The following is a 26,469-nucleotide window of genomic DNA, read 5'->3' on the forward strand; positions in this document are numbered from 1 at the left end:
GAACGGTGTTTCCGAGTCCCTCAGAACTCATGCTAAAACAGTGAGGTGTGTAGATCCTGCCTAGAAGATGCCACATGGGAGTCCTTGCCCCACCTCATGCAACAGCCAGAGTTCCGTGCTCAGCCATGAACAGCATTCTGGGAACCATTCTGCTTGCAAATGGAAGGAAGGCCCTAGTAAGAGACAAGGAAAGCCTTCTAGACCTCCCTCTCTCCATGCCTCTGCTTCTAACACTCGCTCCACACGTTCTTGCTGGAGTCGAGTGGCCAGAGTGGACGATTCTTGATCTGGCAAAGTTCCAATAAGGTGACTGTCACCCAAGGGGAAAAGCCTGTCAGCACCAAAGTCGTAAAACTTCGCCGGTATAGAGACATCTTCCTTGTGGCTCCATGGACCTGGCCTCAGGAAAGGAGGAAGTGGGAAGGTGTAGATTTATAAAATAATCCATCTTTATTATTTCATTCAGTGAAATATATTCCTTTGTTGATTTTGCTAGTGATTTAATATTGACTTACAAAATTACAAGGCAACAGGGGTACAACTCCCACCACCAGAGCTCTATATCCCCAGTCCCTCCACTGGAAGCTACAGCAGTTCTCCTAAAGTCGCAGATATGGGTTCACTATTATTTCTCTAGCTATCTGTCTATATTCGTATATATACATATGTATACGTGTCCATTATTTTTTCTATGGTCCTATCTCCTCTACCTTTCCAAATCACACATATACCTGTTACTACATTTAAATGTTCCTCCTTTTTTCCTCTTCTTTCTCTGGGTCCTGGTGGAGTTGGAGTTCAGACCCTCTGGTCTTCTTCCCCCTGTCATTTCTCCTCCAATGAGAGTAATGAACAAAAATTCTTTTTGGGTTGCAGAAGGTGGGGGTTCTGGCTTCTGTCATTGCTTCTCTACTGGACATGGGTGTTCGCAGTTGGATCCACACCCCCTACCTGTTTCTATCCTTCACCAGGGTGGCAGGCTTTTGGAGAGGTGGGGTTCCAGGACACATTGGTGAGGTTGTCTACCCAGGGAAGTCAAGATGGAATGATAATAGCATCTTCAACTTGATGGCTGAAAGATGATAAAATATAAAGCAGGACAAAGTGATTAATGAACAAGAACCAAAAAAGTGGGAGCAAAACAGATGAGAATGGGGATCTTAGGGTAGAAAGAAATGAAGAAGTCTATTCTTGGTATAATCTTAGAGGCCTATGACTATTGTAGTTTTTGCTTGAGTTAGATAGCTAACATGAAGTTGGACAAAATTATTGTCTGAAAAGATGGTGTCAGAGTTGAGAAAGGGCTAGAAAGTTGTATTAGGGCAGAAAATAACTAATGGAATATATTCTGACACATGTTTGACATAACTTGTCATTGTAGGAATTCTTTAGGTGGACGGTCCATGCTGATAGGTTGTTGTTAAAGAAAACCAAGCACTTTCAAATTAAAAATCATAAACCTAAAATAGACCTACTAGATTTTTCCAAAATGGAGACCCCCAAATCCTCATCTGTAATATTCCTACCTTTATGTTCATGATTAGTCAACAATTTGTTCTGCTTTATATCTTAAGTCTATTTTAGGCACCAGGTTCCAGATGCTACCATGATGCCAACCGAACTTCCCTGGGCAGACGACCCCACCAATGTGCCCTGGAGCCCCACCTCCCCCGACCCCCCCACGCCCACTCAGGAAAGAGAGAGGCAGGCTGGGAGGATGGATCCACCTCCCAACACCCATGTCCAGTGGAGAATCAATTACAGAAGCCAGAACTCCCACCTTCTGTACCCCATAATGACCCTGAGGTCTAATGTGTGTTTCAGCATCGACAGTTGACCTCCCAGAAGTCTGTCTGTCAGTCTCCCACTGGCATGCCAGCCATTGTGGTTGAGCAAGATGGGCTGGAGTACATGGGGGAATTCCACCCAGCCTATCAATCTCACCACAACTCCTCACCCCTCCTCCCTCTGGTGGGCTTCGCCTTCCTTAATTTTCTATTTCCCTGTTCCTGGATCACCATCCATATCTCCCATTGCCTTGTTCTCTTTTTCCTTATAAGGAGATAATGGTCTCATTGGCCAGCTTGGCTGCCTTCCCTGCACAGGTACCCCTTTATAAACTTGCAACTGAAACAATAAAGCATTCTGTCCACTGCCCTGAGCTGGTTTGTTGTACCATCTGCTGCCACAAGGAAGACCGTTCAGTGAGCTCATCCTTGCTGTCACTGGCCCGAGGTCCCCTGCTCTCCACCAGGCCAACAGACCGGGCAGTGACATGAAAGCCAGGCTGGCCCATTGCCCCAAGGAACCCAACACCAGGTGAGCTGGCTCCCAGTCCCAGTCAGGTGTTTCGACTCTAAGTTGACTTGACAAGTTGCAGGATTGTTGCATTCAATATCAGCCTGATCTCTGAAAAGTCTTCCCAGATTTCCCAACATTATTTCATCCTTTCCGGTCCCACCACACCCCCTCCCACAGTTACCTGCCCCGGACTCATACCTGATAAACCTACAAAGAGCTGAGTCCCTGCCAGGTGAGAGGATCCACCTCTCAAGCCCCCTCCCACCCGGTCAGTTCTCCCATTCCTGTCCACCAACGTGAGGCGTGTGCTGGCTTAACGGAGCCCCAGTAATTTTTGGTGGCTGCAGAAACTTAGTTTTAGCTCCTAAGTGAAGTCATGAACACGTGCTTTCTGTCAGCATTTTAAAGATTTGTTTATTGATGAGGAAGAGAAACATTGCCCTGCCCTAGAAAGTGCTTCTGTTAAACTTGGCGGCTCCCTCATGTGGAGCGATTAACCCACCACTGAGTTGCCTCTCACCACGAGTTCCCTAGCAGTGTGACTGCTCAGAGCCATTTCTTTTCCCCGAGATAGCCTTGCCTCTGGAGACGTAGCCGCCATTTCTCTCTATCAGTGTACTGGCCATCGTCAGAAGTTCTTCCACCTGGGCTTCTCGAGCTTCCCCGGTTTCCTTGTTATTGAATGCGCAAACTCTCCCCTCACACTTCTCAATTATCTTCCGAAGAGCCTTGTTGTCTGTGTTCTTGGCGTAATCTTCAATCTTCTCAGACCCTAGGTCCTCCTTTCGGGTGAAGAGCACTATCGTGTGTTTGTCCACTTCCTTCCCAAAGATGGCTCTGAGTACCCGCATAGACTTCTCTTCCATCTGAGTGAACCTCCCCAGCTGCAACACCAGGACCATCACAGTGTTGCCTCTCTTACAGAGAGACAGAATGTGCTCGGCCTCCTCCCTCGGTGTAGGCGGATGCTCTCCCTCACCGGGCATGCCAAGGAGGGACGGTGTGTCCACCACCACCACTTCCTGCCCACGCCAGCTCCCCGTGGCGCTCTCGCTGGTCTTGGTGACGGGCTGAGCTCGGAGCTCTGACGTAAACTCCTTCTTTCCAAGGATGGTGTTTCCAGCTGCGCTTTTTCCAGTTCCACTTCTCCCCAGAAGGACAATGTTCAGGGTTTCTGTGGAAAACAAGTAGCAGAGGTGAGTGACCATGGGCTTACCTGGGTACACCTTTCACAGCTGGACCAGACCTGATGGCAGAAGATGCTCAGAGACCATCACTAAGGTCCCCTTGCACCTAGCGCCTCCTTCTCTCACTCAGCAAGGACGCCGAGCAGGGCATCAGGGGCTACAAATTCAGGAGCAAGACTTGTCCCATAGGCTCTGCCCAGTGCTCACTTACTGAGAGGACACTCTTCCTGTAACTGAAAATTCTCTCTCTCTCTCTCTCTCTTTCTCTCTCTCTCTTTTTCCCTCTGTTTTTTTTCTGGAGAGTTCTCTGACTCCCTGGAGCCCTAAGTGTGCCCTGGTTTTATAATTTTCACACCTTTAGAGTTAATTTCCATTTCCATCTCTGTGTTCTGTTTCTGACTATTCCTTCAGCTACTGATTTCCAACTAATTGACCTCCAGCCACATCTTCTTTGTCCATGAAAAATCAATCACAGTTACTGCAGTGGATGGTCACTATTTCAACAGGTACATTTAAAGATGTCTAATTAGATGGCCAGTTGGTGGCCCACCCAGTTAAGTGGACATACGAAGAAGGGCAAGGATCCACACAAGGTTATGGTTCAAGCCTCCAGCTCCCCACCAGCAGGACACTTTTTCTTCTCCCCTTCTTCTCTCAATTACTCTCTGTCATGACAAATAAAATAGAAAGCAAGGAGGCCAGTCAGTGGCACATCTAGTTAAGTGCAAACATTACAGTGTGTAAGGACCTAGGGTCAAATCCCCAGTCCCCACCTTGAGGGTGGTGTTGCTATACTTCACATTGGTTTGGTCTCGCCCCCCCCCCCGCCTCTGGGAGATTGTGGTTTAGCCCTGCTAGTTTTGTGCTCCCCCTTGTCCCCATCCCCAGAACCCCTATGGACTTCCAGAGGTCCCGCAGCAGCCGCCGGGGGAGAATGATGGAGAAGCACATGGTGTGGTGATTTGCCCGCTCGTGAATAAAGATTAAACTGCGTTCTCTGCCCAGCTGTATGTCTGCGAGTCTTTGTCTACCTCTGCAAAGCTAGCCTGGCCTGCTGGCACCCTGAGCCCTGAACATTAACGACAAATGGTGCCCACATGGACCTGACCTGAGCATCCCTCCAGATAAGTGAAGACTTTGCCTACCTATCTATAATGGCCTTCTTTTCTGCTTGTGAAGAGGTTTCCAACGGCCTCTGCCCTTTCTTCACGAGACTGTTTCTCTGTTTCTGGAACATTTCGTTCTGTGCCACTCTGTGGTTTCCACCCAACGCCAGCCTGTAGGAGTCCAACGCCAGCCTGCAGGAACCAGCATTGGGCGGGGGCTCCCTCCACGCTGCTCGGCCGCTAGGAGCAGGGCAGCAGACATGTTGGGCAGGGCCGCGGCAGCCTATCCTGGCCGCCACTTTGGGGCACCTTGGCCCGCACCTTCTGTACAGCTGGCCTGCCTGCCCTCCTGCTATGAAGTCTGGGTAGATCCTGGACCACCCGGAGACCACGGCCTCCCTGCCGAAACTGGGGCCCCTGGCAGAGATCCCAAACTTGGGTCTGAAGGCAGACAAGCCAGAATACGCAGAGATTCATCCAGAGATCGCAACCTACAGTTCCTAGAAGTGGAGCTGCACGGGAGGCCACCTCCGGAAGGTGATCCCCCAACAACTAAAACAGTATAGATCTAAATTCGTGTTTAAAATGACATGTCTTCGTAACAAAGGTTTCTCTCCTTGTGTATTAAAGACCATGTTTACGTGTGTGTTTAAAGTTTGGTAAACATTAACTTTAAGGTTAAAAATATAACTTTAAGGCTATATTCTTACCAGACAAAGTTAAATGAGAAAGGTTTTCAACGTACTTCTCATAAAGATAAAATTAACTTATATTTAAAGTCTGAGGTAAAAATTAGTTAAAAATCAATATATTTTAACTAAGTTGGTCAAAAAAAACCTGTGCACACCTAGGGTGTGTCTCCATCTTGAATGGGTGTAACAAAAGGTTAAATAGACTTGTTGATATGTAAAAGTCTCAAATTCCTTCTCAATTAGAAACGTTAGATTGCTCTATGGTTATGCTAATGATTCTCATGCCTGAGGCTTTTTTTTCATGATTCTTCTGTTTTTACCTTTCCACATTTTATTGTTTAAACTTTAAATAACCTTAAAATCATACTAAAAAAGACTTCCAATTGTAATAGAGTTATCAATTGTGGTAAACTTCTAACCTGATACAGGTTTTGTTTCATAGTATGTAAATTGCAGCTGTCAAGTTCTCTACAGAAAAGCAGAATTCCAGCAGCTGACCTTCCTCATGCAACGTTCCACCCCCTGGCATTCTTCGGTGGACATCTGCTTTGGACTGCCATTTCTTTCGGACTCACTGGTACACCTCTTGGACACGTTGCACAAAACTAGCAGCTTCCCTTTATGCTGCTGGGTTTCTCAAACACTGACTGCAGCCAGCTGCCTTGGGACTCTAGACTGTTCCCTGCCCCCATGCTAGAAAATGCCTGTCGAGGTAGTAACGCCCCCCAGAGGCATAAAGGGTCCCCCTCAGGCCTTCCCTTGGCAGCACACTGGTTCTTGTTGCTCACTTACATGTTCCTCCATGTTTGTGCCAGTTTCCTTTTTAAAAAAAGCCTGTACGATATAGGTTTCTGTTCACCCTACACTGATGATACTATGGTCATTTAGTTAAAAAGAAAAGGAGGAATTGTTGCTATACTGCACATTGGTTTGGTCTCGCCACCCCACCTCTGGGAGATTGTGGTTTAGCCCTGCTAGTTTCGCGTGCCCCCTACGGACTTCCAGAGGTTCCCACAGCAGCCGCCGGGGGAGAATGATGGAGAAGCACATGGTGTGGTGATTTGCCCGCTCGTGAATAAAGATTAAACTGTGTTCTCTGCCCAGCTGTGTGTCCTCCAGTCTGTCTACCGCCACGAAGCTAGCCTGGCCTGCTGCCACCCCCGAGTCTTGAACTTTAATGACAGGGTGGAAGCTTTATAAGCAGTGAAGCATGTCTGCAGGTCTCTCTCTCTCTCCCCACCTCTCTCTATATATATCTTTCTCCTCTCTCTCCTCTCTTACTTTTTCTCTTTCCTATCCAATAAAAATATTTAAAAAGTGGCCATCAGGAGCAATGGATTTGTAAGGCTGGCACTGAACCCCAGCGATAACTCTAGAGGGAAAAAAGGGTAAAAAAAAAAAGTCTAATTACAACCTTGCTAAACTTAGCAGGGGAAACAGTGAAGCAGTGTGTCACAGGAATTTCATGCCAGAGACATCAGGTTGGATCCCCTGGTCTTCTGTTTGCTCTCAGTCTGTCATGAAAATAATGAACCCACCACTTATCTAACTAGTTTTTATCTCATTGTTGACTGTAGGCACGTCATGACCAACACAATACCCACTACACTACTCTGTGTGATTTTGATGATGCAGGGTAAATTCCCCTATAAATAAAATTGCAAAGTCAGAGATTTTAATAATATGTAAACTTGGAGAGTTACTTTTTTCTTCTTCTTTTTTTTTAAAGTTCTTATTTATTTATTAAGAGAGATAGGGAGAAAGAGAAAGGACCAGAGCCTCAAGTCTGGTGTGTGGGCTTCAAGGCATTAAACACAAGATCTCATGGTTGAGAGTTCAGTGAGTTATCAATTGTGCCCCTTCTCAGACCATTTAAGATTTATTTTCAGAAGCCAGGTGGTGGTATACCTGGTTAAGTGCTCACATTACAATGTGCAAAGACTCTGGTCACCACCTGCAGGGGTAAATCTTCACAAGTGGTAAAGCAGATCTGCAGGGGTCTCTCTGTCTCTCTCCCTCTCTCTCTTCCCCTCCCCTATCAATTTCTTTATGTCTCTATCCAATAATAAATAAATATTAAAAATGTTTTCATATTATTTTAAGAGAGAGAGAGGGAGAGGGAGAGGGAGAGGGAGAGGGAGAGGGAGAGAGAGAGAGAGAGAGAGAGAGAGAGAGAGAGAAAGGCCGAACACCACTTTGGTACATTTGCCACCAAGGCTCCAACTGGAAGCCTCAGACATTCAAGTCCCAACAATTCCAGTCTTAATCCAGGAAGTTCCTTTCATTTTTTTTATTTGATCTGTGATCTCCCTTCCATCTGACCTCTACCCAAGTCTCCCACAGTATGAATTATTTACCAAGTTACTAGTATCTACTTGAACACAAAGAGGAATGTTCACCATTTGATCTACCTTCCAACAGAAAGATTTCAGTGGCTTACTTGGGACCTACAATCCCATGACTGTGTTTCCAAGATGAAAACTATATTACTCTTCTGACATCACTATATTTATCACGCATTTCAGTTCTGGATTTGCCTCCCAAGGGCCTGTCACCCAAGCACCTGTGCATCTGGTCTCACCTCCCATCTGCTTTATAGAGAAGTGAAAACTCTCCAACTCCACTAAGACCATCACTCACTCTTCCCTCACCACTGAGTGACAAGCTTGGCTTCTCCCTGCTTCCAATTGCTACTGTAAACTCTGGGTGTCTGTGACCTCTATTCTTAATCATTCAAACTCTGCCCATGTGGAGGAGTTATAGAACTCTCTGGGCTTTATAACTGTTATTTTTAATTTTTATTTATAAAAAGGAAACACTGACAAAAAACATAGGATAAGGGATGTACAACTCCACATAATTCCCACCACCAGAACTCTGTATCCCATCTCCTCTCCTGATAGCTTTCCTATTTTTTATCCCTAGAATCTAGTGCCTACAAGAAAGGACCCATCAAGGTGAATCAGAAATGGGACCAGGAGCAAATGATGAACTAAGTAAAGGGAATGGAATTGTGCTGGATGGAGACCAAGTTGGACTTCCATTGGTCGTGGCCCTCGGTGTCCTTGGAACAACTTCCTGAAGCATGAATCCCACGGATTCAGATGGACTCGTGAAGAATCCGAGTTCTATATGTTTCTTAATCATATAAGAGATTCCAATTCATTTTAATGCATCTATTCAAAAGAATACAGATTGAATCTTAAATGTACATATTTAATTATTTTTAGTTATTGGATAAAGACAGCCAGAAATTGAGAGGGTAGCAGGACATAGAGAGGAAGAGTGACAAAGAGACACCTCCAGCCCTACTTCACCACTTACAAAGTTTTCCCCCTGCAGGGGTGGGGCAACCGAGGGGCTTGAACCTGGGTCCTGGTGCATTACAAGATGTGCACTCCACCACATGCACCACCAGCCAGCCCCTTAAACTTAACATTTTGAAGAACCAACTTACTACATGATTTCTCTTCTTTCTGAGGTTTATCTTCATTCACACATTCCTAGAAAATAAAAGGGGGGTAATACTCATATTTAAAAGTCATCTTAGTACAAAATGAAACTGAAGATTCAAGCATATAGCTCATAGGTGAGGGTGGGAATGTGGTCCAGTCAAGGTCATGGTCAGGTCCTGGTTACTTCCACCAGACCTGAGCAAGTTGGCAGTTCATGCTGACAGTCTGATGTTTATCCCTAAGAATGATAGATGATCAGGGTTCTGGGGCCAGGAAATAGTGCACCTGATTAAGTGGTTAAGAGCTCACATTCCAGTGCACAAGGACACAGGTTCAAGCCCCTGGTCCCCACCTGCAGGAAGAAAGCTTCACAAGTGGTGAAGCAGGCCTGCAGGTCTCTCTCTCTCTCCTTTCTTAATTTCTCTCTGTCTCTATACAATAATAAATAAATAATAATGATAAAGAAATGTTATTAACATATAGATACTGTTCATGTGAACAAAAGGGGAGGCTGAGTCTTGTTTGCTGTTCTCATATAGAGGGACCACACAATGCCATAAATGCAAGATATTTCTTTCCTAAAAACCCTAGCTTTAGCCCCTCTAGTCTCTAACAGTAACAGCAGATCTCTCCAGTGTCTGAGTTTCTATAACCTGAGGAGAAGAACCAGAGGCTAGCGTCTGAAGTCGAGGATGTGAATCAGACACCATGAAAGGTGGGCTGGCCAAGGTGGGCTGGGAATCATATGTTGGGCATTAAGCCAGCTCCCCCCTGCTCCATGCTACCTTGTTGATAGTGTGGTCTATTTACATAATCATTGTTTTGCCTGAGACCCGCCCTGCCGGCAGGGTATTGGTTAATCCCATTGGTTAGGACCTTCGCAACAGCTGCTATGGAAGCTTTCTACCTTCGCACTCTTCTCCACCTCCTCTCCTAGCCATTTCCTTTTCCCACTTGTCACTTTCTAACATACAAAAAACATTGTGTATGATCAATAAAGGCATTGCATTTTGTTCCCACTCCACCACGAGTTCCTCATCTCTCTCTCTGGCGAAGCTAGCCCGGCAATCATGCCCCTAGCTCTGTCCAGGAACTCTTCCTCTCCCTGCACCCCCAGTGCTGAGATGATATTACTTTTACCATGACATCTAGCAACATATGGAACTGCCCCACGAGACGGGAAAGGGCAGACAGCGGAGGATGGAGAGTCAGCACATAACTGGTGCCCATTCACCCTTTACCTGAGTTTTGACGCTATCTGCAGTGTCTGAATTGTCTTAGAAGCGTGTCTCAAACAGCTCAGTGACGTGACCATTACAATAAGGGACAGTGACCCCAGTGCCCAAAGTGTCATACTTTACAGAAGGCAAGATAGTTCAGTTGGGCAGGTGCCTGTTTAGACATGCCTGTAACCTGGGTTCAAGTCCCTGCCCCCCACCACCACAGCACTAGTGCAGGGTGGAGGGCTTAGCGCTGTAATCACTCTTCCCTGTCACTCTCCTATCTGAAAAAAAAAATCAGCCTGGAGTAGTGAAACCCTGGTGAGAACAATCTAGCACACCCATCCAAAAAGATCTGTGTACACATATGTTCTTGCAGCACAATTTGTAATAGCCAAAACCTGGAAGCAACCCAGTTGTCCAACAACAGATGAGTGGTTGAGCAAGTTGTGGTATACATACACAACGAAATACTGCTCAACTATTATTTTTAATTTATTTATTGGCAGATTAATGTTTTATATTCGACAGTAAATAAAATAGTTTGTAAATGCATAACATTTATAAGTTTTCCACATAACAATACAACCCCCACTAGGTCCTCTGACATCCTTCTTGGACCTGTACTCCCCACCCCCACCCACCCCAGAGTCTTTTACTTTGGTGCAATACACCAATTCCAGTTCAGGTTCTACTTGTGTTTTCTCTTCTGAGCTTGTTTTTCAACTTCTGCCTGAGAGTGAGCTCATCCCATATTCATCCTTCTGTTTCTGACTTATTTCACTTAACATGATTTCTTCAAGCTCCATCCAAGATGGGCTGAAAGAGGTGAAGTCACCATTTTTAATAGCTGAGTAGTATTTCATTGTGTATCTAGACCACAACTTGCTCAACCACTCATCTGTTGTTGGACACCTGGGTTGCTTCCAGGTTTTGGCTATTACAAATTGTGCTGCTAAGAACATATGTGTATACAGATTATTTTGGATGGGTGTGTTGAGTTCCTTAGGATATAACCCCAGGAGAGGAACTGCAGGATCATAGGATAGGTCCATTTCTAGCCTTCTGAGAGTTCTAAAGACTGCTCTCCATAGGGGTTGGACCAATTTACATTCCCACCAGATTGTTCATCATGACCAAGTGGGGTTTATATCCCAGGGATGCAACGTTGGTTTAATATACGTAAATCAATCAACGTCATCCACCACATCAATAAAAGCAAGACCAAAAACCACATGGTCATATCAATAGATGCAGAGAAAGCCTTTGACAAAATACAACATCCCTTTATGATCAAAACACTACAAAAAATGGGAACAGATGGAAAATGCCTCAAGGTAGTGGAGTCTATATATAGCAAACATACAGCCAACATCATACTCAATGGTGAAAAACTGGAAGCATTTCCCCTCTGATCAGGTACTAGACAGGGATGCCCACTATCACCATTACTATTCAACATAGTGTTGGAAGTTCTTGCCATAGCAATCAGGCAGGAGCAAGGAATGAATGGGATACAGATTGGAAGAGAAGAAGTCAAACTCTCCCTATTTGCAGATAACATGATGGTATCCATATAAAAACCTAAAGAATACAGCTTTTGGAAATCATCAGGCAATACAGTAAGGTGTCAGGCTATAAAATTAACATTCAACTGTTAAGAATGGTTAATTTGCCTTCTTCACCTCATTATGGATGGAGTTTGAAGGAATCCTGTGAAGTGAGATCAGCCAGAAAGAGAAGGATGAAGATGGGATGATCCCACTCATGGACTTAAGTTGAGAAATCAGAACAGAAGGGGAAACACAAAGCAGAACGTGGGCTGAGTTTTGTTTACTGCACCAAAGTAAAGGACTCTGGGGCGGGGGTGGGGGGCTTTCAGTTCCTGGTGCCTGATGGTGGGGGAGGGCCTAGGAGGGTGGGGTGGTGTGAGAACATTTTGCAGAAAACTGAGAAATTTTACACATGTATAAATTACTGTATTTACTGTAAACCATTAATTCAGTCAATTAAAAAAAGGAATAATAATTCAAGTAGTCAACTGTTATTGCTACCAATGGTAAGACTGTGTTTCTACAGTGATCTCCCATCACACAATGCAAGCTGTCATATATTTTTGGATTTCACCCCACTAGCTCTAGAGCAAAGAGAGGCTGAGAGAACTCTGCAAGGCTTCTCACCTTGGAGCCACTCTGCAGTCTCTGGAACCAGCAGGTGATTCTGTAGGGGCAAGAAAAAAGACAAGCAACATGTCAACATTCTCATCACAGGCAGATTGACAAGAGGAGGAACAATAACCCAACAGTTTGGCTGACTGAAGATGCCGGAGCAGGAAAAAAAATCATCACTGGTCACCTCCATCACAATAGTCACTATAATCCTTCCTGTGGCTTCTGCAGGACCTGCCCTCACTGCAGAACAGCAATGGTGGGGTCTCCTCACTCTCTGAAGATAGGCTGGGTCTGCCTGCTCTGCCACTCAAGGAAGACGGGTCCTGACATGGTGAAAATTTGTCACCAGGAATCTTGTTTTTATACCATCACTGAAAGGGAAAAGAATCTGGAAAACACCAAAGGAAGCCAGGGAATGTTTCTCTTACCTGAGAGAGAAGAGAGCAAAAGCAGAGACACTCGGAAGTAGTAACAGGTGTAGGTGTGACTTAGAAAGGAAGAGAAGGCAGGATTGTATTTAACACACACACACACACACACACACACACACACACACACACACACACACACACACACACTAAGCTATATATAGTAGATAGACAGACAGACAGCTTTAGGTCTATAGTCAGCCCACATCTGTGATCTTGGGAGAACCAAGTAGCTTCTGATAGAGGGGATGGGAACACAGAACTCTGGTGGTGAGAATGGTGTGCAGCTATGACCCTGCTATATGATAATTTTGTAGATCGATATTAAATCACTAATAAAATAAGGGGAAACAAAAGAAAAGTGAGGGTGTTCAGCACCCAAAATACCACCCCCACTCCAGAAGCCTATGGCCCCAGGGTCCTGCTGACAACTCTCTCAGCCCAACCGCGCCCACCCTCACACACTGCAGTGGGACTCTTTCTGCAGGAGCTTCCTGTTTCCTCCCCTCAGTCAACCTTCATCTCAGTTGCGGATGGGGGCAGAGGGGACTTCAACCGTCTAGATGCACCCACCTCCTCCTGGAAGGCCTGAGCTGTAGATCTGGGTACCCACCAGCACCCCTAAGACTTAGCCCTGCCAGAAGCAGCTCAGGACACCCACCCGGCCCCCATAGTCCTCCGGACACCCACCTGGGTCCGATCCCCTGGGCTGTCGCAGCTCTGGGACGTGTGGGGTCCCTGTGTTTCTCCATTGCGGCGAGCTGCCCCCCAGCAGAGAGTGGGACGCTGGCAGTGGGTGGTGGCAGACAGACAGGAAGGCCAGGGACAGGAAGGCGGGGCGGGGCGGGGCCAGCTTCCAGGGCTTGGTCTTTTTTTTTCCCTGTAAAAGTGTTTCTGAGGCAGAAATTCCTTAAAAAATGTTTGCACCATAGCACTTTTTAAAAATATGTATTTATTTATTCCCTTTTGTTGCCCTTGTTATGTTGTTTTAGCTGTTGTCATTGTTGTTGGATAGGACAGAGAGAAATGGAGAGGGGCGGGGAAAACAGAGAGGGGGAGAGAAAGAGAGTCACCTGCAGACCCGCCTCACAGCTTGTGAAGCGACCCCCTGCAGGTGGGGAGCGGAGGGCTTGAACTGGGATCCTTACTCTGGTCCTTGTGCTTTGTGCCACCTGCGCTTAACCCGCTGTGCTATCATAGCACTTAAAAAAAAAAAAAATTTCCCTATGGATCAATCACATTTATTAATCCAGAGAGAATTCTGCATTCAGAATACGTGTTTGAGGAGTGGGGGAGGACTTAACCAGCATAGGGGCAGTGACTAGATTCACTGTAAGTCCCAGTTTACATCAAAGTGTTTCTCTGCACCAAAGCTTTGAAAAGGTACATTATTTTTTTTTACATTTTATTAGTGATTTAATAATATTTACAAAGATTGTAAGATAACAGGGATGCAATTCTATACAGTTCCCACCACCACAGTTCTCTGAAAGCTTCCCTATTCTTTACCCCTCTGGGAGCAGGGACCCAAATTCTTTATGGGGAGCAGAAGGTGGGAGGTCTGACTTCTGTCACTGCTTCTCCACTGGACATGGGTGTTGGCAGGTGGATCCACACCACCAGCCTGTTTCTATCTTTGCCTAGTGGGGCAGGGCTCTGGGCAGGTGGGGTTCCAGGGTAAACTGGTGACCTTCCCAGGGAAGTCAGGTTGGCATCATAGTAGCATCTGCAACTTGGTGTCTGAAAGGCGGTAAGATGAAATGCAGGACAACTTGTTTGATTATCAGGAACCTATGTCTGGGCTCGAATCTCAGCCACACACATACGGCAATGCATGCACTCTGCCTGTGACTTATCCTTCCAGCCCTTGAATATCTTCATATGAGGACAGCAGCCTGTCTAGTTAGTCCCTTCCAGTCTGTAGGCATCTGTCTCTGAGTCTTTCTCTACAGCTCAGACTTAAAAGTTCCAGATACTTCAAGAAAAAGCTGATAAAGACCATGTTATTTATTTTAATTTAATTTATTAACTTAAAAAAATTTTTTTTTATTTAAGAAAGGATTAATTAACAAAACCATAGGGTAGGAGGGGTACAACTCCACACAATTCCCACCGCCCAATCCCCATATCCCACCCCCTCCCCAGTAGCTTTCCCATTCTCTATCCCTCTGGGAGCATGGACCCAGGGTCATTGTGGGTTGCAGAAGGTAGAAGGTCTGGCTTCTGTAATTGCTTCCCCGCTGAACATGGGCGTTGACTGGTCGGTCCATACTCCCAGTCTGCCTCTCTCTTTCCCTAGTAGGGTGGGTCTCTGGGGAAGCGGAGCTCCAGGACACATTGGTGGGGTCTTCAGTCCAGGGAAGCCTGGCCGGCATCCTGATGGCACCTGGAACCTGGTGACTGAAAAGAGAGTTAACATACAAAGCCAAATAAATTGTTGAGCAATCATGGACCCAAAGCTTGGAATAGCGGAGAGGAAGTGTTAGGGGGGTACTCACTGCAAACTCTAGTGTAAGTCTGCTTTCTTACTTTGGTGCCATACTCCAAATTCAGTCAATTTCTGTTTTGCGTTTCTACTTTTTTTTTTTACATGCCTAACATTCCCCAGATTCCCATTTAACAATACAACCCCCACTATTTCATTCATCATTTTTCATGGACCTGTATTCTCCCCACCCACCCACCCACCCCAGAGTCTTTTACTTTGGTGTAATACTCCAATTCCATTTCAGGTTCGACTTGTGTTTTCTTTTCTAATCTTGTTTTTCAATTTCGGCCTGAGAGTGAGATCATCCCGTATTCATCCTTCTGTTTCTGACTTATTTCACTCAACATGATTTTTTCAAGGTCCATCCAAGATCGGCTGAAAACGGTGAAGTCACCATTTTTTACAGCTGAGTAGTAAGTATTCCATTGTGTATATAGACCACAACTTGCTCAGCCACTCATCTGTTGTTGGACACCTGGGTTGCTTCCAGGTTTTAGCTATTACAAATTGTGCTGCCAAGAACATGTGTGTACACAGATCTTTTTGGATGGATGTGTTGGGTTCCTTAGGATATATCCCCAGGAGGGGAATTGCAGGGTCAAAGGGTAGGTCCATTTCTAGCCTTCTGAGAGTTCTCCAGACTGTTCTCCACAGAGGTTGGACCAATTGACATTCCCACCAGCAGTGCAGGAGGGTTCCTTTGACCCCACACCCTCTCCAGCATTTGCTGCTGTTACCTTTTCTGATGTGTGACATTCTCACAGGAGTGAAGTGATATCTCATTGTTGTCTTGATTTCCATTTCTCTGACAATCAGAGACTTGGAGCATTTTTTCATGTGTTTCTCGGCCTTTTGGATCTCTTCTGTGGTGAATACTCTGTCCAAGTCCTCCCCCCATTTTTGGATGGGGTTATTTGTTGTCTTGTTGTTGAGTCTGGCAAGCTCTTTATATATGTTGGTTATTAAACTCTTATCTGATGTATGGCATGTAAAGATCTTCTCCCATTCTGTGAGGAGTCTCTTGATTTGGGTAGTGGTTTCTTTTGCTGTGAAGAAGCTTTTTAATTTGATGTAGTCCCATAGGTTTATACTTGCCTTAGTCTTCCTTGTAATTGGATTCGTTTCATTGAAAATGTCTTTAAAATTTATGTGGAAAAAAGTTCTTCCAATATTTTCCTCTAAGTATCTGATAGTTTCTGGCCTAACATCCAAGTCCTTGATCCACTTGGAATTTACTTTTGTATTTGGTGAAATACAGTGATTCAGTTTCATTCTTCTGCATGTTTCAACCCATTGTTTCCAACACCATTTGTTGAAGAGACTCTGCTTTCCCCATATAATAGTCTGAGCCCCTTTGTCAAAGATTAGATGTCCATACGTGTGGGGCCTCATTTCTGGGTTCTCAATTCTATTTCACTGGTCAGTGTGTCTGTTCATGTTCCAGTACCAAGCAGTTTTGATGACAATGGCCGTATAATACAGTTTGAGATCTGGGAGTGTGATGCCTCCGGTTCTGTTCTTTTTTCTCAAGATTGTTTCGGCAATTCTAGGTCTTTTCTGGTTCCAGATAAACATTTGTAGCATTTGTTCTATTCTCCTAAAAAATGTGCTTGGGATCTTGATGGGGATAGCATTAAATTTGTAGATGGCTCTGGGTAATATATTCATTTTGATGATGTTAATTCTTCCAACCCATGAACATGGAATATCTTTCCACTTCTTTGTGTCTTTTTCAATTTCTTTGAGTAGTGACTCATAATTTTCAGTATATAAGTCTTTCACTTCTTTGGTTAGGTTTACTCCTAGATATTTTATTGTTTTTGTTGCTATAGAAAAAGGAAGTGATTTCTGGATTTCAATTTCTTCTAACTTAGTGTTTGCATAGAGGAATGCCACTGACTTTTGAATGTTAATTTTATAGCCTGACACATTACTGTATTGTCTGATGATTTCCAAAAGCTTCTTGCTGGATTCCTTAGGTTTTTCCATGTATACTATCATGTCATCTGCAAATAAGGAGAGTTTGATTTCTTCTCTTCCAATCTGTATGCCTTTAATTCCTTGCTCCTGCCTGATTGCTATGGCAAGAACTTCCAACACTATGTTGAATAGTAATGGTGATAGTGGGCATCCCTGTCTAGTACCTGATCTGAGGGGAAATGCTTCCAGTTTTTCACCATTGAGTATGATATTGGCTGTAGGTTTGCTATATATAGACTCCACTATCTTCAGGAATTTTCCATCTATTCCCATTTTTTGTAGTGTTTTGATCATAAAGGGATGTTGTATTTTGTCAAAGGCTTTCTCTGCATCTATTGAAATGACCATGTGGTTTTTGGTCTTGCTTTTGTTGATGTGGTGGATCACATTGATTGATTTACGTATATTAAACCAACCTTGCATGCCTGGGATAAACCCCACTTGGTCATGATGAACAATCTTTTTGATATACTGCTGTATCCGGTTGGTTAGAATTTTGTTCAATATTTTCGCATCTATGTTCATCAGAGATATTGGTCTGTAGTTTTCTTTTTTGGTTGTGTCCCTGTCTGCTTTTGGTATCAGGGTGATGTGGGCTTCATAGAAGCTGGCAGGGAGTATTCCAGTGTCTTCAATCTTCTGGAAGACTTTTAAAAGTAGAGGTATTAGTTCTCCTTTGAAGGTTTTGTAGAATTCATTTGTAAAACCATCTGGTCCAGGACTTTTATTTTGGGGGAGATTTTTGATAACTGTTTCAATTTCATTAGCTGTGATGGGCCTGTTCATGTTATCCACTTCCTCTTTACTTAGTTTTGGAAGTTGGTAGATATATAGGAAATCATTCATTTCTTCCAGGTTCTCTAGCTTGGTGGCATATAGTTGTTCATAGAAGCCTCGCATGATATGTTGAATTTCTGCAGTATCTGTTGTGATTTCTCCTCTTTCATTTACTATCCGATTTATTTGGGTCTTCTCCCTTTTTTGTTTTGTGAGTCTGGCTAAAGGTTTGTCGATTTTGTTTACTTTTTCGAAGAACCAACATTTACTTTCATTGATCTTTTGTATGGTTTTCCTATTCTCAATGTTATTTATTTCTGCCCTAATTTTAGTAATTTCTGTCCTTCTGGTTGCTTTAGGATTACTTTGTTGTTATTTTTCTAGGTCTTTAAGATGTGCAATAAGGCTGTTTATTTGTGCCTTTTCTTGTTTCCTAATGTGTGCTTGTATAGCTATGAACTTCCCTCTTAGGACTGCTTTAGCTGTGTCCCAAATATTTTGATAGCTTGTGTCTTCATTTTCATTGAACTCTCGAAACATTTTGATTTCTTCCTTGATTTCCTCTTTGACCCAGAAGTTGTTAAGAAGTGTACTGTTGAGCTTCCACATTTTGGCACTGTTACTAATCTTTTGTTGATTGTTAAGTGTTAGTTTAATTCCACTGTGGTATGAGAAGATACTTGGGATGATTTCAGTGCTCTTGAATAGGCTGATGCTGTCTTTGTGGCCTAACATATGGTCTATCCTTGAGAATGATCCATGTGGATTTGAGTAAAATGTGTATTCCAGTTTCTTGGGATGAATGACTCTGAAAATGTCTAATAGTTCTAGTTTATCTATCTCTTCATTTAGCTCCGTTATGTCTTTACTTATTTTCTTCCTGGATCATCTATCAAGTTGAGATAGTGGGGTGTTAAAGTCCCCTACTATGATTGTGTTACTGTTAATATATTGCTGTAGCTCTTTCAGTAGAAGTTTGATGTATTTAGATGGCTTCTCATTGGGTGCATAGATATTAATAATTGTTAAGTCCTCTTGATTGATCCTCTGAGCATTAAGTAGTGTCCATTCCTATCTTTTTTAATCTTATCTATTTTAAAGTCTATCATGTTAGATATGAGAATAGCTGTTCCTGCCCTTTTTTGTGGGCCATTGGCTTGAATGATAGTTTTCCATCCTTTCACTTTAAGTCTGTGTTTGTCTTGTTGAGTTAGGTGAGTTTCCTGTAGACAACATATTGTTGGGTTGTGTTTTCTGATCCATCTTCCTACTCTGTGTCTTTTAATAGGTGAATTCAGGCCATTGACATTTATTCATATCAAAGATTGAAGATATTTTAACGCCACTCTTGTAGAGTTTTAGAGTGTTTTGATATATGTCCTATTTGTGGTGGTCTGGTTGTTTATAGGAGACCTTTCAGAACTTCTTTCAGGGAAGGCTTGGTGATGGTTGCTTCCTTCAACTGTTGCTTGTCTGAGAAGGTTTTGATGCTTCCATCTAGTATGAATGACAGACTAGCAGGATATAGTATTCTTGGCTGAAAGCCTTTCTCATTGAGCACTCGATAGATATCTTGCCATTCTCTTCTGGCCTGTAGTGTTTGTATGGAGAAGTCTGCTGCTAATCTTATGGGTTTTCCTTTGTAGGTGACTCTTTGTTTTTCTCTTGCAGCCTTGAGGATCCTTTTTTTATCCTTATTCCTTTCCATTCTAAGTATGACATGCCTTGGTGTCTTTAGGTCTGGGTTAATTCTGTTTGGGACCCTCTGGGCTTCCTGAATCTTTATGTCTTTGGTGTTGTCTAGACTAGAGAAATTTTCAGCTATTATGGCCTGGAGAATGCTTTCTTCCTCTCCTTCTCTTTCTTCCTCTGGTAAGCCAATAATGCGTATATTGTTTCTTTTGTAGTCATCCCATAGGACTCTGTTGTTGTTTTCAGCATCTCTTAATCTATTTTTGAGATCTCTTACTTCTTTTTTAGTTGTCTCTAATTCATCCTCAATCTTGCTAATTCTGTCTTCAGCCTCATAGATTCTATTCTCTCTGACCTCTACTGCTTTCTGGAGTTCATCTATTTTGTTGCCCTTCTCTGATACTGTTTTAGCTTGTTTAGCTAGCTGCCTTCTTAGCTCAGCGATTTCAGCTTTCAGCTCTCTAATAACCATGAGATAATTAGAATTTTCTTCCATATTCTCATTTGTTGTTCCTGCATTTCTGATTACAATTTTTTCAAATTCTTTACTCACTCCTGTTATTATTTCCTTAGCTAATGTTTGGATGTTGAACTCGTTATTTTGTGCTTCACCCTCTGGAGGACTTTTAGCTGGACTCTTGTCCTGGTTCGAGTCTCCAATATTTTTTCTTGTTGTTTTAACCATTTTATATATTATGTTATGAGTTCCCTGTATCAGTACTTTTCAAATTATTGATCACTATTGCCTTGATTGACTTGTGTCTAAGTAATTTAATTAAAGGGTTTACCATGGTGGAAGTTAACAGTTTTTTTTCAATCCCTGAGTTGGAGCTCGGTGGTGTAAAAGCCTCTTTTTTTTTCTTCCCTGTAGGCTATGGGTGCCTGAGGGCTTTTAAACTATCAATAGGCTTCTTCACTTAATCACTGACTCCTGACCAAGAGATAAAGCAGGGTGTGGCAGAGATAATTCAGTGGTTATGCAAAGAGACTTTCACAGCCCCTCAGATAACCAAGTTTCCTGGTTAGATCTCTGTACCCTGGTGTCCCTCCCTGTTGCTGCTCCAGATTCTAAGGGTAGTAGCAATGGAGACTCAGAGTTGCACTTGGTGAGTCTCTGGGGAGTCCTTTCCTCCCTTCAGCTGTCCCCTTGTTGTGGAGCAGACTGGAGGTGGTGTCTCCACTGATAAACTGTTGAACTGTTAGCAGTCACTTAATCTCTCTTTAGGCTCCTCTCTCCTCTCTGTCACCAGCGTGTTTGTACTCATGGGTGATTTACTGGGTTCCTGTGGTCATTCTAGTCCTGTCTTGTTTCGGTCCGGGTGGTCTCCTTTGGTATTCCTAGTTGATCCGGGAGAGGAGAGGAGAGGAGAGAAAGAGATCTGCTGCTTGTAGCTCCGCCTCCGGAAGTCGAAATCATTTATTAACTTTTGCTTTATTAGATAGAGTCAGAAAAGAGCTGAGAGTGGGGGAGAGGGAGAAGGAGAGAGAACTGCACCTCTGATTCCCTGTTTGTGAATCTTTCCCTCTGTAGGTAGGGACCAGGGTCTTGAACCTGGGTCCTTACGTGTTTGATAAACCAGATGCCACCACTTAATCAGACCCCAAGGCCACGTTATTTCTATGTAGACAGATATAATTTTATGCTATTAAATAACCTCAACAATGTGTCCCAAAGTCTCTTCTCAGAGCCCTGCCCCACTAGGGACAGACAGTCACAGGCTGGGGGTGTGGATTCACCTGCCAACACCCATGTCCAGTGGAGAAGCAATGACAGAAGCCAGAACTCCCACCTTCTGTTCCCCATAAAGAATTTGGGTCCAGACTCCCAGAGGGGTAAAGAACAGGGAAGCGTCCAGTGGAGGGGATGGGACACGGAACTCAGGTGGTGGGAACTGTGTGGAATTGTGTCCCGGTGGTCTTAAAATCTTGTTAATAATTTTAAATCATTAATACAGAATGTGAAATTTATTTACCTTTATATAGGATAAGAATATGGGTTATTATTTTAGGTATTACTGTTTTTTGGTTTTTTTTTTTTTGCCTCTAGGGTTATTGTTGGGGCTGGGTGCCTGCACTGTGAATCCACTGCTCCTGGAGGCCATTTTGCCCATTTTTGTTGCCCTTGTTGTTGTTATTATTATTTCTGCCATTGATGTTGTCGTTGCCGGAAAGGACAGAGAGAAATGGATAGAGGAGGGGAATACAAGAGAGGGAGAAAGAAAAACAGACGCCTGCAGACGTGCTTCACCACCTGTGAAGCGACTCCTCTGCAGGTGGGGAGCCAGGGAGCTCGAACTGGGATCCTTACACCGGACCTTGCACCTCTTGCCACATGCACTTAACCCACCGTGCAACTGCCAGACTCCCAGGAATTACTGCTTTAACTCCTAATAAATTTCCTCATCATAGACATGACAAGCTTTGGATGAAAGGATACCTTGTGGTGAATCTTTCTTTTTGAATAGTTGATTTTTAAAATCTTATTTATTTACTTATTGGGTAGAAACAGGCAGAAATTGAGAAGGAATGAGGTGGTAGAGAAGAAAGACACCTGCCCCACTGCCTCACCACTCGCAAAGCTCTCCCCTAGCAAGTAGGGGCTGGGGCTTGAACCCAGGTCCTTGCACATTGTAATATGTGCACTCAACCAGTTGAGCCACCACCCATCCCCATCTGGCAGTGAATCTAAATCACTAGTCTGTGAAAACAAAGTTAATTCAAAATTTGGAGGGATGACCAGTTAGCTCAATGTGCATTTCACTGCTCTGCCATCTCTGAGACCTAGTTTTCAGCCTGATCTGAGCAGATAGGAGGAAGCCTTGATTCTTTGCAGTCTTTCACTCCCTCTTTTTCTTTGTCTCTCTTTATTTTCTAATTTTTAATTGGATAAGACAGAGAAACGGAGAGAGCTCAGGGAGATAAAAAGAAGGAGAAAAAGACAGACACCTGCATACCTGGTTCACAACTTGTGAAGTGGACCCCGTGCAGTTGGGGAAGGGGAGTTGAACTTGGGTCCTTGTGCTTGGTGACATGTGCACTTAACCAGGTGTGCCACCGCCTGACCCCCTATAGCTCTTTCTATCTGAAAGAGTCATCTTCAAGAGGTGAAGCCCTAGTGATGGTAAAAGAAAAAGTTGTAAAGAAATTGCCCTGGGGGTTGGGCTGTAGTGAAGCGGGTTAAAGGACCCACATAAGATCCCGTTGCAAGCCCCCCTCCCCCCGCTGTAGGGGAGTCACTTCACAGGCGGTGGTGAAGCAGGTATGCAGGTGTCTGTCTTTCTCTCCCCTGTCTGTCTTCCCCTCCTCTCCATTTCCATTTCTTTCTGTCATATCCAACAAAGAACGACATCAACAACAACAATAATAAGCACAACAAGGCTACAACAACAAGGGCAACGAAAGGGGAAAAATGGCCTCCAGGAGCAGAGGATTCATGGTGCAGGCACTGAGCCCCAGCAATAACCCTGGAGGCAAAAAAAAAAAAAAAAAAAAAAGAAAGAAAAAGAAATTGTCCTTCAAGGGGCCAGGTGATGGTAAACCTGGTGCCTATAATCCTTACTCTATACAAGGTCCCAGGTTCAAGTCCTGGCTCCCCATCTGCAGGGGTGAAGTTTTATAAGTGATGGTGCAGGTCTGAAGGTGTCTCTCTCTCTCTCTCTCTCTCTCTCTCTATCGCTCGCTACCTTCCCCTCTTCTCTGAATTTGTGTCTGTCCTATCTAATAAAATAGAAAGAAGAAAAAAAAAAAAGGAAAAAATGGCTACTGAGAGCAGTGGATTTGTACTATAGGCATCAATCCCCAGTTGAGGTTAGCAAGAATATATTTCTTTAAATTTTTATTTATAAAATGGAAACACTGACAAGACCATAGGATAAGAGGTGTACAATTGGAGCTGGGCTGTAGCGCAGCGGGTTAAGCTCACATGGCGCAAAGCCCAAGGACCGGCATAAGGATCCCGGTTAGAGCCCCCATCTCCCCACCTGCAGGGGAGTCGATTCACAGGAGGTGAAGCAGGTCTGCAAGAGTCTATCTCTCCCCCTCTCTGTCTTCCCCTCCTCACTCCATTTTTCTCTGTCCTATCCATCAATGATGATGACATCAGTAATTATAACTACAACAATAAAACAACAAGGGCAACAAAAGGGAATAAATAAATATTTTTTAAAAAGCAATATAAAAAAAAGAGGTGTACAACTCCACAGTTCCCGCCACCAGAACTCCGTATCTCATCCCCTCCCCTGATAGCTTTCCTATTCTTTAACCCTCTGGGACTATGGACCCAGGGTCATTGTGGGGTGCAGAAGGTGGAAGGTCTGGCTTCTGTAATTGCTTCCCTGATGAACATGGGCGTTGACAGGTTGTTGTTGTGGTCGGGTGTCGGGCTGCACCTCGGAGAAGAGAGAGGAAGTCCGGAGCAAGGGGGTAGACAAATCTTTATTATAGGATGGGGGGGTGGCTCAGGCCACGTGGAGTTAGCCAACAATGGCCGTCCCCACTACCTGACCACGGGGCTGCGAGAGGGGGAGCCGAGAGCCCAGAGGGGGGTGTGAGGGGGCTTTTTATTGGGTGACAACCAGGGGTGCCATGTGGGGCCAGGATTGGTTGAAGAGGGCACTGCTAGGATTTCACAGGGTGTGGTAAAACCTGGGGGCGGAGACTGCATCAGAATAATTCCTCAGCAACAACAGGTGGATCCATACTCCCAGCCTGTCTCTCTCTTTCCCTGGTGGGGCAGGTATCTGGGGAGGTGGGGCTCCAGGACATATTGGTGGGGTCCTGTGTCAAGGGAAGTCTGGTTGGCATCATGGTATCATCTGGAATTTTTTTTTTTTTAAGAAAATTGACCTTCATATAGTGTTTCCTGGTTACTAAATGGTAAGGAATTTCCTACTATTCACACAAAGCATTTCAGGAACAAAATACAAACATTGCTCCAGTGCAGTCTGCTCCTTTCAAACCAGATACCAGGGAAGGCGTGTGCATGTGCGTTTATGTGTGTACACATTCTGGAAGCTGAGTAGTCCTTGTACCAAAGAAGAAAGTGTGAGCACTGGCATAATAACTCAACTGGATAGTGTGACTGCTTTGTTATACCTGACCTGAATTTGAGCCTGGACCCACCACACTGAAGACAGAGAGGGGGAGAGAAAGACAGACACCTGCAGACCTGCTTTACCACCTGTGAAGCGACTCCCCTGCAGGTGGGGAGCCGGGGGCTTGAACTGGGATCCTTATGCCGGTCCTTGCGTTTTGCCTACCACCCAACTCCCGAGTGTTATTTTTAATCCTTTATACTAAGGAACAAAGTATGAAAAACAGGAGTTCTGGACAATCCTCAGTCCTAGTGCTGACAGGGTTTCTTCCTCTCTTCTGGTGTGGCACAGCAGCTGCCTGTCACCTTGGGGAAGGTTTCCAGTTCCCAGGGGGCTTTGGTAATTGCATTTCAAAATAAAGTAGAACATACAAAATATTAATTTAGAAACCACAGCTGGCAGGCACCGGGAAGTTGCCGAGTGTGGGGAAACACTTTGCAGAACCTGACTTTAAGATGAGGGGGCATTGTTGCCGTCTGTGAATGAGTCCCTCCTGCCTGCCGACACCAGCAAGGTCTCTGCACACGACAGAGCAACCAGAGAAGCTGCAGTGACCTCAGGGCAAGGGAATGGAGTTCACAGTCAGAGAAGGATGAGGTTGATGGGGCACCCCCCCTACTTCCAAAAATAAAAAATTACCAGGAAAATTTCAAACTATAACCCACCATGCTACAGCCGTCTTCATATACTGAGAGAGTTCCAGTGAAATATGAAAAGTGTTGAATGTAAGAAGAAAAACTGCTCCCAAATGTGGGGAAAGTCTATAAATATCGTCAACTGTAAACTCCATTGATTTGACCTGGGCCCACTCTCCTCTCTGATCCAGCTTTCTAGTCCTTTTTCCAGTCATGACACCATCTCCCTGGACAATAACTTGGTTGGGCCCGCCTGCATATCAGACGTCAGGCTCAGGCAAAAACTAGTAAAGTTATGGGCCCCTTAGAATATAACTAAAATAGACCTAGTAGCCTTTTCCAAAATGGAGACTCCCAAATCTTCATCTGCAATATTCTTGCCTTTAGGTTCATGATTAGTCAACACTTTGTTCTGCTTTATATCTTAACTCTTTTTCAGACACCAGGTTCCAGATGCTACTATGATGCCAACCAGAATTCCCTGGGTGGATGAACCAATGTGTCCAGGAGCTCTGCTTCCCCAGAGCCCGGTGCTACCAGACCTTCCACCTTCTGCACCCCATAATGACTCTGGGTCCATTCTCCCAGAAGGATAAAGAATAGGAAAGTTGTCAGGGGAGGGGAGGATATACTGAGTTCTGGTGGTGGGAATTGTGTGGAGTTGTACCCCTCTTATCCTATGGTCTTGTCAGTGTTTCCATTTTATAAATAAAGTTATAAAAAAAAAGAAGTAAACCTGCATCTGATTCCCCATATAGGAAGAGAAGGGCATCTACAGCTGTGTGTGGGCAGGGAGGGGTGGAATTGGGGCTGAGTTTGTTCCCCACTTGTTTAAAAGTTTGTCACACATAATCCCAACAAAGAATTGAGGAACAATCATGATTTGGGGGAATGTTTTTGACAATTACAAATTTTTTTATTAGTGATTTAATAACGACTAACAAGATTGTAAGATAAGAGGGGGTACAATTCCATTCAGATCCCACTATCAGAATTTTGTGTCCCATCCCCTCTATTGGAAGCTTTCCTATTCTTTTTTTATTTATAAAATGGAGATATCGACAAGTTCATAGGATAAGAGGGGTGTAATTCCACATAATTCCACCATCAAAACTTCCTATCCTATCTGTCAACCCCTGATAACTCTCCTATTCTTTATCCCTCTGGGAGTATGGACCCAGGGTCATTATGGGATGCCCAACGTGGAAGGTCTGGCTTCTGTAATTGCTTCCCCGCTGAACATG

General features: G+C 44.2%; 1 protein-coding gene across 1 annotated transcript; it reads right to left on the minus strand.

Annotated features, from left to right (window-relative positions):
• Positions 1-2,698: 2,698 nt before the first annotated feature.
• LOC103125061 (GTPase IMAP family member 8-like) lies at positions 2,699-13,367 on the minus strand. Its single transcript, XM_016193746.2, has 4 exons — positions 13,251-13,367; positions 12,142-12,181; positions 8,744-8,789; positions 2,699-3,475 (listed from the first exon to the last, which is right to left on the minus strand). The coding sequence occupies exons 1-4, from the start codon at positions 13,310-13,312 to the stop codon at positions 2,832-2,834; spliced, it is 792 nt and encodes a 263-aa protein (XP_016049232.1). The 5' UTR covers positions 13,313-13,367; the 3' UTR covers positions 2,699-2,831.
• Between the last annotated feature and the right edge of the window lie 13,102 nt (positions 13,368-26,469).

The sequence above is a fragment of the Erinaceus europaeus genome, chromosome 8 (genome assembly GCF_950295315.1).
Source record: "Erinaceus europaeus chromosome 8, mEriEur2.1, whole genome shotgun sequence".
NCBI classification, from domain to species: Eukaryota; Metazoa; Chordata; class Mammalia; order Eulipotyphla; family Erinaceidae; genus Erinaceus; species Erinaceus europaeus.

Bases quoted from the DNA above. Each gene is read 5' to 3' on its own strand.
- LOC103125061 (XM_016193746.2), bottom strand. From the start codon at position 13,312: ATGGAGAAACACAGGGACCCCACACGTCCCAGAGCTGCGACAGCCCAG. The intron at 12,182-13,250 runs GTGGGTGTCCGG...TTGCCCCTACAG, and splicing joins GCCCAGGGGATCGGACCCAG to AATCACCTGCTGGTTCCAGA. The intron at 8,790-12,141 runs GTGAGAAGCCTT...TTTATTTTCTAG, and splicing joins GACTGCAGAGTGGCTCCAAG to GAATGTGTGAATGAAGATAA.